Raw genomic sequence first — 16,165 nt, 5'->3', positions numbered from 1 at the left:
TTGTTTTCGTAATTTTAAAAATCAACTTTTAATATTTATTTTTACATTTCTTCTAAAACTAATGATAAAATTGAATTAAATATATTCTTTTATGAAGTTTATAAAAGGCTTTAATATTCTAAGCAACTTTAACTGTAAGAGCAAGTAGGCACGTGTGACCCAGTCGTGCATTTTATTTTATTATGTTTCTTTTTTTTCAAAATTTTTGTATGAAAAAAACTTGAAAATCCTACAATTTTCAGAAAAAAAATTCTAAAAATTCTTTGTTATAAAAGAAAATAAACGGCATACCTTGAGATCGAGACAATTTTAAAAGGTGATTTCTTTATTTGATTTCTTTTTTAACATTTCTTATAAAATTAATGATTAAAATAAAGTAAAATTTTGGTTTTATTAATAATATAAGATTTTAACATTCTAAGTATCTTTTGCTTAAAAGCAAGTATGTATGTGCTACCCAGTAGTGCATTTTATTTGCTTCTCTTATAGCTATTCGTTTTTAATTCTAATTTTTTTTTTTTTATCAACATACAGCAGGTGTCACATTCGCCAGAAAAAAATCACTTGGAAATGTGTGTCAATGTTGAAGATTAGAATTTGTTTTTATTGTTTCATTAGTAATCTCTGAGGTCGTATAGATTCTTATCCAAATTATGACTATCAATCTTTTTGCATATTAAATGAAAAAAAAATTAATTTGCATAGTTAATAGCAAATTTGCAAAAAATAATCTCTAGAGTGTAGGTTTGTCGCGCTGATTTAATCATATTTGTAGTTGTTTTTATTTTTCTTGTAATTATTAAATAATATAAAAGTGTTCTGTTAATATTCTCCTTTCACTTTTACAAATTCGTATTTTTTGTTAATTATAATTTGCCTATTACCTATTACTTTTTTCTATGATTGGGAAATCGACATGGCTAATAATTCCAACCTCAGAACATTAATTAACAAAAAATAAAGAAAGTTATGAAATATAGCTACCTACTTCTAAAAAATTGTTCATTTTTATGATTCAGTGCGCTATATTTATTGAAAATTTGTTTAAATTCAATTTTTTTTTTTCGAAAATCATTAAATCTTCCATAAAAGTTCCACGCCTTATGCACATTGACTTTTTCATTCATATTTATTATCTAACGCTGATGTTTTTTTTTTGGTCACGATTTTTTTCAATTGAATGCCGATATAATTGAAAAAAGAATTTCATTCCATGCTTGATTTGTCTCATACAATTGATGAAAGTGAAATTTTAATAACCGCAAAGTAACTTTCATGAAATAAAAAGTTTTAAGCAAAAGAATTTTTACGCACTTCTAATTTTTCCAATTTAATTGAATACTTGAATAGCTAAATGATTCATTATTTCTCAAAAGACTTTCGTTTTAATGCTTATTTCTGTAAAAAGTGAAAGTAATTATTAATTATTGGATTGTATTTTTATGAAAGGATACAATAAATGCATCACTATCGAGTGCTTGTATTCGTATTTGTTGGTTTTTGAATGTGGTTATTATTCATTTATTGAATTTAAAAAAAAAAAAGCCAAAGGTAGAGTTTTAATAATACCTACTGAGCACTAAGCTACCTTGGCAGTGGTTAATGCGTTTCTATCCTTCGTTTGGTGACATCATTGATTGATACTGGAAACTACCCAAGTCTCACTATTTGGCGTCATAGAGATATGATTAGGGCATCAAATTAAAGCTTAAGGGGTAATAACACCTTGTAAATCATGAAATCGAGCGTCATTTTCATCGGCGTATAAAACAAAGAAGAAATATTATTTTCTTTTGGTGTTTGTTTAGTTTAATTAAGTACATTAATAGGTAACAGAATAGGCTAATGTTAAGTTTTTTAATGATGTGAAATTTTTTTAATGGCGGTGTAGTTCAGGATGATAGTAAAATCCTGTGCTCCCATCGGGCGACCAACTAGCTCCTACAGTTTTTAAACGATTGGGCTGAAATTTTGTGTGGAGCTTAAAAATACTATTCTCTAGTGAAGTACGTAGGATTTTTTTGAAATATTATATTCAATTTTAAACTTAACTGTCTGAAGTATAAAACATATATATGATTCCGAAAAACATAAATTAAGTAACAAAATTGCTACTTTATTGTTTCTTTATTGCTTCTTCATATATAATCTTTCATATTTAAAAAATTAAAACTCGATTATCTCAAAATCAGTAAAATGTTACTTAATGAGTTGTCGCAATAACCCGACGATATTTAGTTGTTAACATGTCGTCGCCGTAAAGCAAAATTGTTCTAAGTCACAAAAAGCAAATTTTACAGGGGACGATTTTTAAGTTTTAAATTGGTTTAAAGCGACAATTTTCTGCTCGTTTGCCATTCAAGTTATGTTTTTTATGAAGTTTGTTCTTTTCTCTTAAATAAAATATACAAGTTTAACTCATTAGTAGTTGTATAATATTTTTAAATATTTTTAAATCTAAAAACCCAAAATTGTACAATGGACATTAGGGTGGTCCAATTTTTTGGTTTTTACATTTCCGTTGTTCCCCACTCAAAAATTTGTTGCATACGTGTTTTGTATCACACACGTGAAATGTCAGCTTTTTAGGTGAAGTGTAAGTGGGCGCTCAACAGACTCAAAGTTTTGACTCAGATGCTGTTCTAGCTAGGTGCTAGGTGCTAGTAATCAACTTTTTTTTTAATTTTTCAAGTGAATTAAGTTGTGACGTGGTAAAGTTTTTCATGATATGTTTTTTCTTTCATAAAAAACCACTAGTTAAGTGATGTTTTCACAGATTTTTTTGTTCATTTAAATTCGTCTGTAAGTATTTTTTGCTTAAAGTTAAAACAAAACAGATTTAATCAGTAAAATATGAATGACTCAAAACCAAAGAAACATGAAAATCATTAACTTGGTTGTCGGAAGTATGCGTGATTATCATATTTAAGCCAAAATCCAACCCCAAGCCAAGTCCTATTACGATATAATCAGATATTAAATGTAAAAATATTTCAAAGCTGATGAGCGCCCTCTTCCTTTTACTTTTGAGAGCTAAAACTTTCAGCATATGTTAGTATAGTCTGTAGCAAAATAATGGGTGGGGAAGTAATGAATTATATGGTTTATTTTTTTGCCTTATAAAGTGGACCACACTAATGGACATAGAACAATTCCTATACAAGTACTATTTTTCCTTAAATAAAAAGTGGACTTAGAACAAAATATGATGGGACTTAGAAAAATCAAGAATACTGTTTTTATTGTTCTATGTCCCATTAAATTACATTATCTGCGGAATTAAATTTTTTGACCAAAAACGGTTTTCAAATTTGGAAAGACCACTCTTTAATTAGTAAAACTGCATCATTAACTCATTTTCAGTAAAAAGTGGATTTAGAACAATTTTGTTTTACGCAAAATTGTTAACCCGTCTTTCAGCGTCATAAACTCTTAAGATAAGATGTAACGGGTGTGACTTTGAAAAATTGATTCAGTCTACTTCGGTGACTTTTATAAGCCATATTGTAGATTTTTTAATGCAAAATCGTGGATATCGTATTCAATGTGAAAGGAGATTTAATTTCGTTTTCAGTAAGCATGTATTTCAAGTGAATTAATAAAAATGTAACGGGTGTGACGTATTTTTATTACGGTTGTGACACTAAGAAAAAATATGTCCTTAAAAATATATCAGTAAAATTCATGAATCTAAGTATTGAGAACAGTCCTTCGTTGCGGAACCGTTTGTGGCATCGGTGTCGGTGTTCTATGAAAAGCCTAGTTAACTATGGGTGTCCCTTTTGTGGAAACGTATTCTGCCTCATATAATATAGTTCCTAAGTCGCAAATATGGAACTGATGGCTTATGACTTTCTTGCTCACTATTATTTTTTAGTAATTTAATTTATCATCCTTGAGTTCTAGAATCTAGTTTTTTGTTTGTTTCACGTAGCTTCGTACGTCTGACAGCAAAACAACTCCCAAGCTTTAATTCTCTTAAAGACATTTACCCTAACAACATGCCTTCATGTTTCCCGGCTATATTACGTTGGCAATTTTATTGTCAAACTATAAAAGTCACTTTATAATCTGGTTGCACATATTCTAGCAACATGTTACTCAACTTCTTGTCCAACAACATATCTCCCCGAACTTTGTCTCTGGAAACATGCCTATGTCGGAGAAATGTATTTTTGACTGTCATGCCTTTTTTTCTAGTGACTTTTTCTTACCGCCTTGACTTCTGACTACTTCTCCACTAGCGATAATTTCTAAACGACATTCGTCTTTAATAAAAGTTTACCACCGATCATTCTCTAGAAAACGTATTCAAATACCAAATTTCGTCTTAGGACAGAATCTATATCAGCAAGAAATTCATATTTCAAATAAGCAACATAGTCAGTAGTTACAAAAACTCAAGCAACATTTTCAATGAGAACATATGCTCTATGGTCCATAGATACACACCTTGACCTCGGATAGTGACATGTTTATTTTTTGTTTAGCTAGTTTTAGCTTCATATTGAGAACTTAGAAACTTAGAAAAATGGTCCCTGATCATTTATCTTTAGCAACATGTATCTTATATAATATAACCCTTAGAAGCTGTCCCCCAAAAACCTCCTGCAAGCATAAATCTCCTATAGAATCTTCTCTGGCAATACTTTTCTCAGGTTCACATTATTAGCTGTATATAAAACCATGAAATATCTTTTAGCTACATTTATGCAATTAACCCTTAAGATGATACTTTTTAGCTTCATGTTTACAATATTATACCTTAGCCTTTTGTCTCCAAGTTTAAAAACGTTCACAGGTTAGTCGGGCTTGGGATAGACAGTAATTAATATGCGTGTTTTATTGGTAACTCAGTACTTAGCTCAGTAAAATTTTACACGGTAAACAACAACAAATGATTGCTAAGGATAAACAAAAGTTTTTTATTTAATGGTTTACAGAGAGATATTTTGTATATAGACTTATACATTTTTGACCCTTAAACAACATAGGATTATAAAAAACTAATAAAAGTAATCCGTTTTTGATATATCTAGCATAAAATGTTTACTCAGTAAAATACTGAGTACCAATAAAACACGGCTAATATTGATCATATGTCCCTAGGTAACATACACTTCCTAGCAACATGTTCCTGTATTAATCCAAGTTATGTATCTGCTTTTTGAGGACATGCCCTTGGTGACATGTTTCCTGCAGACACATAGTCTAAGAACAAACAAAAAAAGTATATGAGATTCGAAAACGATTTACAACAAATGGCTGTTTTTTTTTTTTTTTTCTTTTTTAATAAACAGGTAACACGTTAAAAGCTGTAGTCACTCAAAGGAAATTCGGTTATTAGACTCCAGTCTAACTTTTCAAAATTGGTTTAAATTAAGCATTAAACCAGAAGTTTTGCAAAAATTCTTCATTTTTATTTAATTACATATTTCAAATAAAAAGTATTTTTTACCAAAACAAATTCAAGGTGTTTTTTTCGTATAAAACAATAGGTAATGCATCTTACAATAAATATTGCATCTTAGCCATTCGAAAAAGCACGTCCTAACTCATATAGATATACCTAAAAAATGCATCTTCTTTTCAATGCGCCAGTCACAAAAATGCCCCTGCCTAAAAGTGAAAATCGATAAGAAAGTCGTGATATGCCATTGGGACACAGTATTAGCTATAAAGCTTAAACAAAATACTATATACACCAGCATCAGAAGCAACATTATTTCAAAGATGCAACAACACGTAATTTCCTTTGTTTAATGTACATGAAGATTTTTTTTATTCTAATGGTTGGCTCGTTTATATGGCAACGAAATAACCATCCAAAAATCTGGTTGATCATGAAGTAGCGATAGGTATTTGAACCTTTAATGTTGAGAGTTTTTTTAATTTTTTTTATTGGAGATGCATTTTGAATGATTACGTCACAAATCTCCTTGAATGTTACATCGAACTTGCAATAGTTGCAGTTGTAATAGATTCGGTTAAAAGCTTTTATAAGGTTTTTATGGACTTTTGGGCATAAAGCTTATTCTGCATGCAAAATCTTCTTCTTTAAAAATTCCTATTCCAAGAATTTGGTTTCATGTTTTTCATTTCTTAAAATTCATTACAACTTGTTGCCGAAAACAGATGCAAAGGGTTCCGTCACATTCCAGGAAGTTACCTCATAAAAGTTGTTGTGACAACTTCGACATCTTAACGCACTTCCTTGATTTTTTTTTAATTTCTATTTCTAACAGATTTGTTGCTTGGTTAAGTGTAAAAATGTCTACGATTAACTTAAAACAAGTTAACTAGGTGAGACTATAATATAACTTTCACCTATTCGTAAGGTGTGTGTATATGCTCCCGAAATGGGCAAAGGAAGTTTCACTTTTTTCACACACAAATTTGTCCAGCTGCGAAGTGCGTTTAAGTGCTATACAAAAGTGAAATAAATCAAGTCACGTCTAATGCGTTTTTGTAAAAAAAAAAAAAAAAAATAATAAAAATGAACAGAAACAGGAACGCATTTTTCGTGTTGCAATGAGGAACTTTGTAGGTACATTTTTGTGTGGCTGTTTTAATATGGCTGAGCTTTTCAATTAATACGGATTGAATATAATGTATAGCCTCTCTATTTACCTTTTTAAAACTTGATGCATATAGATGATAGAACATGCGTAATAAATTGAATGGTTATTGCATAAAACATTATTTTTACAGTGCATGCAGTTTAGGCAAAATAATACATTTGATAAGAAAGCTTTTATCAACACTAAAATGAAGAACGTAGCTGAATTCAGAAAAGCTTATCTATCATTATTTTCAATACTACTCGTATAATGTAGGTATATGTGTATTTGGTTCCTATCAGATTGATAAGTCCTATAATCGAATATTGAAACAAAAGTTTTCTCCTTTTTTTTTAAGGATATCAATACCTTTGTATAACAAAAATAATAAAATACCAAAAAAGAGGTGAAATACGACCTACTTTTAAGATTTATTTAATACAAACAGGAACTATATAATATAGCCAATAGCCATATCATAAGCTATGAAAAGGCATTAAGAAAAATAACACTTTTTTACTTGCAATATGTGTTAAGTACACATATTGTAGGTAAGTTTAGGATTAGTAAAAACATAAAAGGTGAGATAAAAATCACGATTATAGAGAATGCCAACATGGTATCTAGCAATTCTTTCTGTCTGCTTGTGTACTTTTACCTCTGCACTGGAACAATTTGCCTCAAATTGAAATCTTATTGTTAGGACCAAAATAAACGGCCAATAGGGCCGATACGTTTAATGTGTAGTGCACATAAGGTCACACTTTTAAAATAAATAAAACAAACATGTTTTTAAATTTTTAAAACTTTTTATATAAACTAGTTAATGTAGGTACATATAGGTATACAAAAATTAAATAAAAACATGAAATTCGTTCTTCAAATTTTAGCTCCCAAAAAAGTATGCGATTTGATTTTGAAACGCAGATACCAAGAAAGGTTTTTTCAAAAATTCAATAATTAAATAGGGTAAATAGGGGTGAAATGAGAAGGTACCAAAAAAAAATTATTTTCTAAACGGTAAGGCATAGAGTGTTGATTTCTTTATCGATGTATGTATAAATTTCTTAAAAAATTTAGTATTTCTTTGAAAAATTCTAAAAAATTACAAGGGATAAGACCTTTGTCAAAGTGGTTATTATAGGAAGGGGATAATATAACATAAACTTGAGTTATAATAATGAAAATGCAATACAAAAAATAGAGGTCTGATACGGATTTTTTTAAAATCTTATTCCTTGAAATATGAATTTTTTTGGTACTTTAAGGATTTTTTAAAGCTTGGGAAAATCAGTGAAAATTACAAGAGTTATTGGTGGAATTGATTGGGAAGTGCAAAAATTTCTAAATTACGGTGGAGATCGTTTGACACTCCCAACCACCAGTGGAGAGAGTATACCGTAATCTCGATGTTAAATTTCGACATGATCTTTTTTGTAGCCATCGTACATATTAAATTGATACTTATAATTAACTTATGTTATCATGTAAAGAACATGTAAAGAACATGTATCTAGGAACCGGAAATTTTTAACCCTAAATGAATTGACCCTTTAGAAATTTACCCAAAACCCTTAACTACCAAGCAAATTGCTTCAAAGATTACGGTTGTAGCTGGATATAGAGTCATGCAGATTGAAAAAACGACAACATGTAACATTTTGTGATTGGTATCAAATTCGAAAACTTGGTGATTTTAAAGTCAAGTTATAACACATATTTTCAATTTATGTAATACTTTGTTGATTTTTTAAATCATATAATAAAACGGCGAACGTAGTTTTTGTGGTAAAAAATACCGGACCCACGAAAACCGATGGGGCATAAATTATACACCGAATTAAAGCGAAGGACTTCTAGACGTGCACAATACAATTTTTTTAAACTTTTTTCGCCCGAAATACCGAAATTTGTTTAATTAAAAATTCGATATAAAAAAAAAAAAAAACAAAACAAAAACAACTGGAAATATCTGTTGGAAAATTTCCAATGGACTGGAATGAAATTTCATTCATGACTGATTAAGGTGGGTTCACATTGGTACGTTGTTTTAAGATCGCATGTAAACTATGGTTAACTTTCATTAGGTGTGTTTTTTTGTTTATCTATATAGATTTTGTGCAAAAAACGACATCGGGATTTTTAAAATCCATGCAAACATTTGGCACCACTGTACATATACTTTGGCAGCTGTCTGTCAAAAATGTAGCTTTTGTTTTTTTTATTTTAACTCCGAAGTGGGAAGGCCATTACATCCATGTTGGATGCAAACAAAAAATTTCATATGGCCATGGCACCCATGTTTGATTCAAAAAAATTGTTTTTTCACAAAAAACCAAAAATTATCTGTATATTCTTAGCTACATTTTAAGACCATGACCATTAACATTAGTTGCGTCGTTCTTGTGTTATAAGCGGTTGAAGGTAGCCTAGCCATATTGTTTTTTTTTTCATATTTTTAAAAATCAAATGTGAAAACTTTTTTATTTTTACCTATTTCTAATTTTTCGAAAAAACTTTGGTAATTTTATATACATATCTGTTCAACAATCTTATCAGGATCCATTTAAGACTTTTATCTAAAAAGTGCATTGCGTATATCTGGAGATATTAACATTTCAATGCAACCATGTCAAACAAATTTTTGATTATTTTTTTCTATGAGAGTTTTTTTCAAATCTCGTTTTCTCCGCTTTTTTTTTTTGTTAATATTTTCAGATATTTTTGTATGAACACAACAAATAAAGTACCTTGGCACTACTGTTTTTATCGAGAGAAAGTAAAATCTGGATAATTATCTGGATTTTCAAAAATCTATACAGATAAAGTTTTTGTTGTTTTTAACACGTAAATTGTTTTGATTTCAAAAATCTCGATGTCGTTTTTTTGCACAAAATCTACCTATATAGATAAACAAAAAAACACACCTAATATAAAATAAATTAAAAAAAAACAATTTGCGATCAAAATATATTTTTTCCTGGCATAGTTATTGTGAAAAAGTTAAATTACTGTGACTTTTCTTCCCGTGAGTGTCTTCAGGATATTTTTTGTCTGTAAAACGTCAGCATACGGCCAAAATAATTAACCTTCTACTTCATCTTCACTCAGATCTTAATAATATCTGCAATTTCCTATTGATTTTGATTTAATTGAATTTATATTACCGAAGAAAATAAACAAAATTATTGACCAAAGGAATCTCTGGTTTTATTTTGCAGAAGTTGTTTTGATTTTAGATTGACGTACGTGTAAAAATTGTTGTCAAAGGACACACACACAGTCGCAAAAAGAACTCGGTCTGTTTTCATGTTCCTTTTTAACACCAAAAATTCGAGGCGATTCTAAAGCCAGAACCATAATTGGCGGATGGAGTCGGAAGCTACTGTCAATTGTTGTTGTTTTCTTTGTATTTTCTACAAGTTTTCATCCGTCGAGTGCGGTTGCGAGCGCTGTTCCCATCCGTTTTCATCCGACGATCCGACAATTATAGTTCTGGCTTAAAAATTAAAAGGAATTCGACATTAAACTTCTACAAGCTAAATGAAAAAAAAAATGAAGTGTGAATGACAAATTTGAGTGAAGTTGGTGGAGGTTGAATGATTGACGGATAGAATTTGAACGAATGGAACATGAAACAGGTTGAATTGAATTGAAATGCAAGGTGCAAACAGAATGCCCTTAAGGCGATTACACTTTGCATTTTCTTGTTCGATACTTTTTTTACGTAGTTGAGCGTAGTTAAAACGTAGTTCAACAACACCTAAATCAATTTTAAAATATATCAAAAAGTAGGTATATTATATAGTTAATCGCAAGAAAACAACAACAAATACTATAAAAAATAAAGAAACTATTTTGGTATAATTGTGTTCAAAATTGTTGCAAATAAAAAAAAATAAAGAAATTGGCACTCGAATTTCGAGGGCTGTGTCGGCTAGTACTGATTAATAATTAAAATAAAAAAATCGTAACACCCGTAATGATGGAAACAGCACGTATGCAATTAATATTTTAAATCATCACTTTTCAAACTTATAAAGAACTAACTTTATTTTATTTAGAAAAAAAAAATATTTTACCTATAGGTAGGTATATTCTTTTAAGAGAAGTTTGAAGTTTCAATATAAAGATAATCACGTACCCAAGTTTAAACAATTACTGATTCACCTTCAAATTAAATTGACATAAATAAATATCCGAAGTCACATAATCATCTTAATATTATTTTTGTTTTCTTAAAAAAAAAAATAAGAGGAAGTAACAATTTGAATGGATAACAAAAGCGTGTCTGATTCTGTGGAAGCAGTTGACCCTAATCCAGCCATTTATGGTTTAGTTGTTTTTTCCACACAAAAACAAAATTAAATAAATAAAATGGAATTAATAATAAGTTCTCAGATTCCCATATAGCATCATCATCAGTCATGGAACTTACCATAAATGGTACGTCATTTTTATATGAAAAGAATAAAAATATATTTTGAAAAATAAACATCGACAGTTTTAAAAATAATGAACTTCCTGTCAGTCAGAGTGTAACTCCATTTATGGAAGAAATTGATTTTACTTTTGCGTCATATCTTTTGATTCATTTCGATTTTATTAAAATGATTAATATTTCATACCAAGATCAGAAATTATTTTCAAAAAAATGCATTCGCATATTAAATCAATGCTGATTAGAATTGAAATTTTGGTTTTCTAGATGGGACAGTCCAGCATATGGAAATAATAAAAAAGATTAAAAATGGGTTTAAAAAAGAGTTTCTAAAAAGAACTCAAAGCATTAAAAATAGAAAATCTAAGAAAACCATTTTTCTTTATTTTAGGGAACCATTAGGTCATTCAGAATAAAAACTTAAATTAATAGGAACGATCAACGTCAATACCAGTTCGCACGCATAACTATTTAAACTATTATCTTTTGGATAAAGCTTTTTGAAAAAAAAATTATAAATATGTTTCAACAATTTTGACATGCGATGAAAAAAAGTTATTAAAAGAAAAACAAACAAAAAAAAAACATATGTTTTCCAGTGCAACGACCACAAATTCAATTCTCTTCAGCCCTGAGGCCTTACGACATGACAAACTTGTATCTTTTTTATGACAGACTTTCTGCGTGCGAGTTACAATGAGTCTTTCATACACATTTATATCGTGACTATCTTCTCATCGCGTTGCGGTTGCGTAAGCCTTTAAGATGCCGGCAATTGTTTGTTTCATAGAGAGCCCGTATGGTCTTTGTAGTAGCTAGCTAGTCGCTAGCTAGTAGGTACATACTCTTTGCAATTACCATCTGGAGATTTAAATTACGTAATTCAGTGCAGAGGTGCACTTACAAGTTTTTTTTTTAGTTTTTTTTTTGTTGTCTTATATTTTTATTGAGTTGTTTCTGTAACGCAGAAATGTTTTGTTATTTTTTTTTTTTTCTTCCTTTTATTAAAGTGGAGGTGGTGCTTTTGTAGTAAATCATACCTGCAATTAAAGCTAATTAAGGTTGACGTTGATTATGTTGCATATTATAAGATTTTGTATACAGCGATGTCATTACAAATAAAGTATAAAACAAGGTAATAAAGTACAAGGAAATCAGTTCAACAGTTAATGTTGATGTTTTTGTTTTGTAGGTAGACTTTTGGTAGACAATATAGTATTTTTGCTGTGCAATGATTCAGTTAACTGAATTGGAACACATTACATTTCTCATAGGGTAAATAACTAGCCTTGGGATGTAGATCACAAAATTGTTGTCTTGTGAGTAATTCAAAAAATTAAAAAAAAATCTAGTCTACATTTAGTACCCATGCTATTAAAGGTTTGCACTACTAATAGAAAATTGTTTCTGGTATTTTTGCATTCAAGGGAAAATTTAAAAGACGAAGTTATATGGTTTAAATATGTAAACAATCAGGAAATAATATTGAGACTCCAAAAACTATGGGTTTTTAAAGTCTATTAAAAATTAAATCCATGCCAAATTAAGCTACTATCAGGATAAATTTTCTTTTTACTATATGATAGTTTTAATGTGAGATTTGTTAAAAAAGCGTTTAAAATAATTTCAATCTATTCTCAAAAAAAATATTTATTAATTCTTCTAATCTATCTCTGAAGAGATTTATTAAATAAATTAAGTGGGTACCAACCAGTAAATTCATAAAATTTGGAGATTACCCAAATTCACCCTATATGAACAAATTTGGCATCATAAATTATGTAAATGTAGCTAATTAGGTTTGATATTTAAAAAGTTACTCATACGTCACAGTGACCGGTTTAAAAGTTTAAAATAAATAAAATGCAATTTCTATCTTCTATGGCTGAAAAATAATGAAAGAAAGTGGCTTAAAATAATTATTAAAACAAAATAATACATTACTATGTAACATATAATTTATTTGTATTTTGTTTTTATATTTGTTTTAAGCCTAATTATTATTTTTACTGAAACGTTTTAGAATCGAGTTTTTCAATAGTGTAATTAGAATAATATTTTTTTTTAAAATCGCTTTTGTGATTGATTTGTTTAAAAAGATGAAGTCACTTTTGAATAATTGGTGAAAACCATTTTATTACATACGTTATTTTGAGCATTAAAAACAAAAGTCCTTACTACTAAATTGTTTAGTTTTACTGTAAAATCATTTGTATTTACATATTTAAATTTCAAAGCTGTCTACCATACATTATTATTTCAAAACCATCTTCTTTTAACAAAAGTAAGTAAGTGTTCGCAAAAAAACGTTAACAATGCTATCATTAAGCCACAACCCAAACATAGCCAAGCAAATTTGAAATGTTGCAATGTCAATGGAAGTGGCATAGTCAATTCACTTGATATCCCTTTTTCATCAATTAAATGATTATTTTTTATTTCATTTCGAACATCCAATTTCCATTTGTGTGTTATGCCCGAACATATTACATCTAGTATAAATTGATTTAAAATGAACATAAAAGGAGAATGTTCAACCATTAGTAATCCCAAAAAGAAATTTTCCAAACTTCCTCGAACAATATGCATTGATTTGGATTTTTCATATTCAATCAAGAAATTTGCCTTATCCGATCCAATAGCTAATGCACGACTTTTATTACCAAATGTATATGCTTCCATGGTGAAGTAAGAATGATCAACAATTTTAGCAACTCTTTCCAAATTAATTGGATGATCTCCAGGTGCTGATACTCTTTCCCATTCGTAGTTGACCATTAGAACAGGAAAATTGTGTTCAATCAAATCTTCAATTGACTGAAATTGATGGACTTTTATATAAACTGTCAGAAATGATGTCAGAAATGCCAAATAAATGTTTCCCAAGACAAATGCAAATATAAGTACTTGGATTTGTAATCGATATTCGTGGGTATCCGGTGCTGGAATTGGAAAGCTTAACATTCGTATATATATGAGACAAAAGGATCGCCAAATTTCAGCAGGTCTATCGCAACAAATATTCTTGAGCACATTCATTCCAACAATGTAGATAAAAGCTATCACCGTTAAAAACCACACAGTTGACGAAAACGGTCTCAAAAAGTACTCATTCGGATCAATGTGTCCGTTCAATGGTGTCAAAATGATCCAGTTTAGAATTTCAAAGGGATAACTCAATTGCAAGCCTTTCATGGTATCATAGGAGTACATGCTGATATCTACTTCGCCGTTTAGAGTTGCGTTAGTAATAGCAGCTACAAACTGGTTTTGCAAATTTTTGATTTTTACTCGAACGGCAGTGGCGTTACGTCGACGTACAAATTCACCAAAGAATTTAGCGACATAACCTCCAACGTATTCCTTGCCATTTTTTTCATATCCATAAACCCTTGGAAACTCCCGAATAAATGCAGTGCGAATGGGAAATCTGTTTAAATTTTTGAGAGCATGTGGAATTGGTGGTTTAGCTGGTACTTTTTGCACCAAGTTGTTTGCGTAGGGAAAGCAAGCATACAAACTATTAGATTCGATTATTCCAAAAATTCTTGTAAACTTCTCTTTTATAAAGTATTTGAAACTCTGCTGGAGTTTTTCATGGTTCTTTGCAAAAACTAGTACAAATTCCCGAACCCAAAATCCTTCAATAAGTAAATTAAGTTGCTCCTTACATTCACAAGACTCATTTACAAACAACATAGAACTCGAATGAAATAGACCTGAATTGATATTTTCAATTGGTGGCGTTTTGAAATTTACCACTAATATATAACTTCGATTTTTCAAAAAATAATTCAAAAAATCATTTTCAATTCCAATAAAAAATATTGCCTTTGATGAACTTTCATGATGAATTCTGTCAAGATTTTGACTAATTTCAAGATAATTTTGGTTATTATTTGTACTCGAAGATACAAGAATAAAAAAAAATGCAAATGAAAAACAGACAAACAATTTTTTCTTCGACATATTTTTAAGTGAATAAAATAGTTCAACTGCTAAAATATAGTTTCATTCGTTTTTATTTATGTACCTATATTTTTGTAAAAGTTGTTTACTCATAAAATATTCCCAGATAAGTTGTCATTTATTTTAGATTTGTTTTTGATCTTTAATAAAGATAATCTCAGCATTTAATTTCTTTCAATAATAATTATTGAACTCAAGAGTGTTCGAACTAAAATAATTGTTGAAAAATTATGAAGGTTAATACGCATGACATACGCTATAAACTTTAACACATTGAAGTTGTGTACAGTGAAGTAGAAATTTGAAAATCAAAATTTTTGAACCATTCTATGGTCCCAGACGTTTTATTCGCGGCACTCAACATATCAATGATTTTCAGAAAAGAGTTGAGCATTTTTATTGCCCTTTAAATATAACCATCTGATAGTTACTCTTAAAAAATTATCACTACCTCTTGGTAGTAAATTAATAAGTCCCAGACGTTTTAACCACGGCCTAACCCCCACCAGACGTCCTTGAAGAGTCCCGAAAAAGTGACTTTATTTAAAATTTATAATTAAGTGTAAAATTCAAGCTTTCAAAAAAAATTTTATTTATAAATGTTAGTTGTTTTTAATATTTTTTCATTTTTAAGTAATTTTTTGGAATTTTAAATTTAAAGCCTGGAAATCCCTGCTTGCAGCAATATTTCGAATGACAACCCTAGTTTATTTTAAAGATGAATAATAAAGCTTAAATTTAGTATTAGAATTCTCAAAAAAACAGATGGCTGCAATTTTCTCCAAAGTGTATCTCTTTAAACCTGGCAACCCTGGGGTTGCGACAAGCTGAGAACAGGCAACCCTGTTTTTTTTTGTAATATTTTCATCATTTCTTTGACATTAAGTACATTTCATCTAAAAAAACAGATACCTGCAAAATCGAGCTGCGGGATCTTAGATTATTACTTACATCCAAACTTTAAACTAACTTAAATATTTAACTGAATTCTACATGTAAGGCCCTATATTATCTGGTTCTATGACCTATTAGTGGAGCTGATGACGATATCAATAGCGTAATAAGCATATGGTGGATAAAGTTTTTTGAAAATTCTGCTATCTTTTGTGATCGAAAAATGGAAATCTCTACACCGCGGTTATTTTGGACAATGATTATTAAATTTAAAAAGTCACTTTAAACCAGAGATCATAAA

At 29.4% G+C, this 16,165-nt stretch overlaps 1 protein-coding gene across 1 annotated transcript; it reads right to left on the bottom strand.

Moving 5' to 3' along the window:
* Positions 1-13,487: 13,487 nt before the first annotated feature.
* On the bottom strand, positions 13,488-14,700 carry LOC129909604 (uncharacterized). Its single transcript, XM_055986678.1, has 2 exons — positions 13,540-14,700; positions 13,488-13,493 (listed from the first exon to the last, which is right to left on the bottom strand). Exons 1-2 carry the CDS (start codon positions 14,698-14,700, stop codon positions 13,488-13,490), a joined length of 1,167 nt encoding a protein of 388 aa, XP_055842653.1.
* Between the last annotated feature and the right edge of the window lie 1,465 nt (positions 14,701-16,165).

This window comes from Episyrphus balteatus, chromosome 2 (genome assembly GCF_945859705.1).
Source record: "Episyrphus balteatus chromosome 2, idEpiBalt1.1, whole genome shotgun sequence".
Taxonomy (NCBI): domain Eukaryota; kingdom Metazoa; phylum Arthropoda; class Insecta; order Diptera; family Syrphidae; genus Episyrphus; species Episyrphus balteatus.
Note: the sequence above shows the minus strand (reverse complement) of the source record. Positions and strands in the feature narration are given on the sequence as shown.

What these genes read in the sequence shown, in the direction of transcription:
- LOC129909604 (XM_055986678.1), bottom strand. Translation starts at nt 14,700, where the DNA reads ATGTTGTTTGTAAATGAGTCTTGTGAATGTAAGGAGCAACTTAATTTA.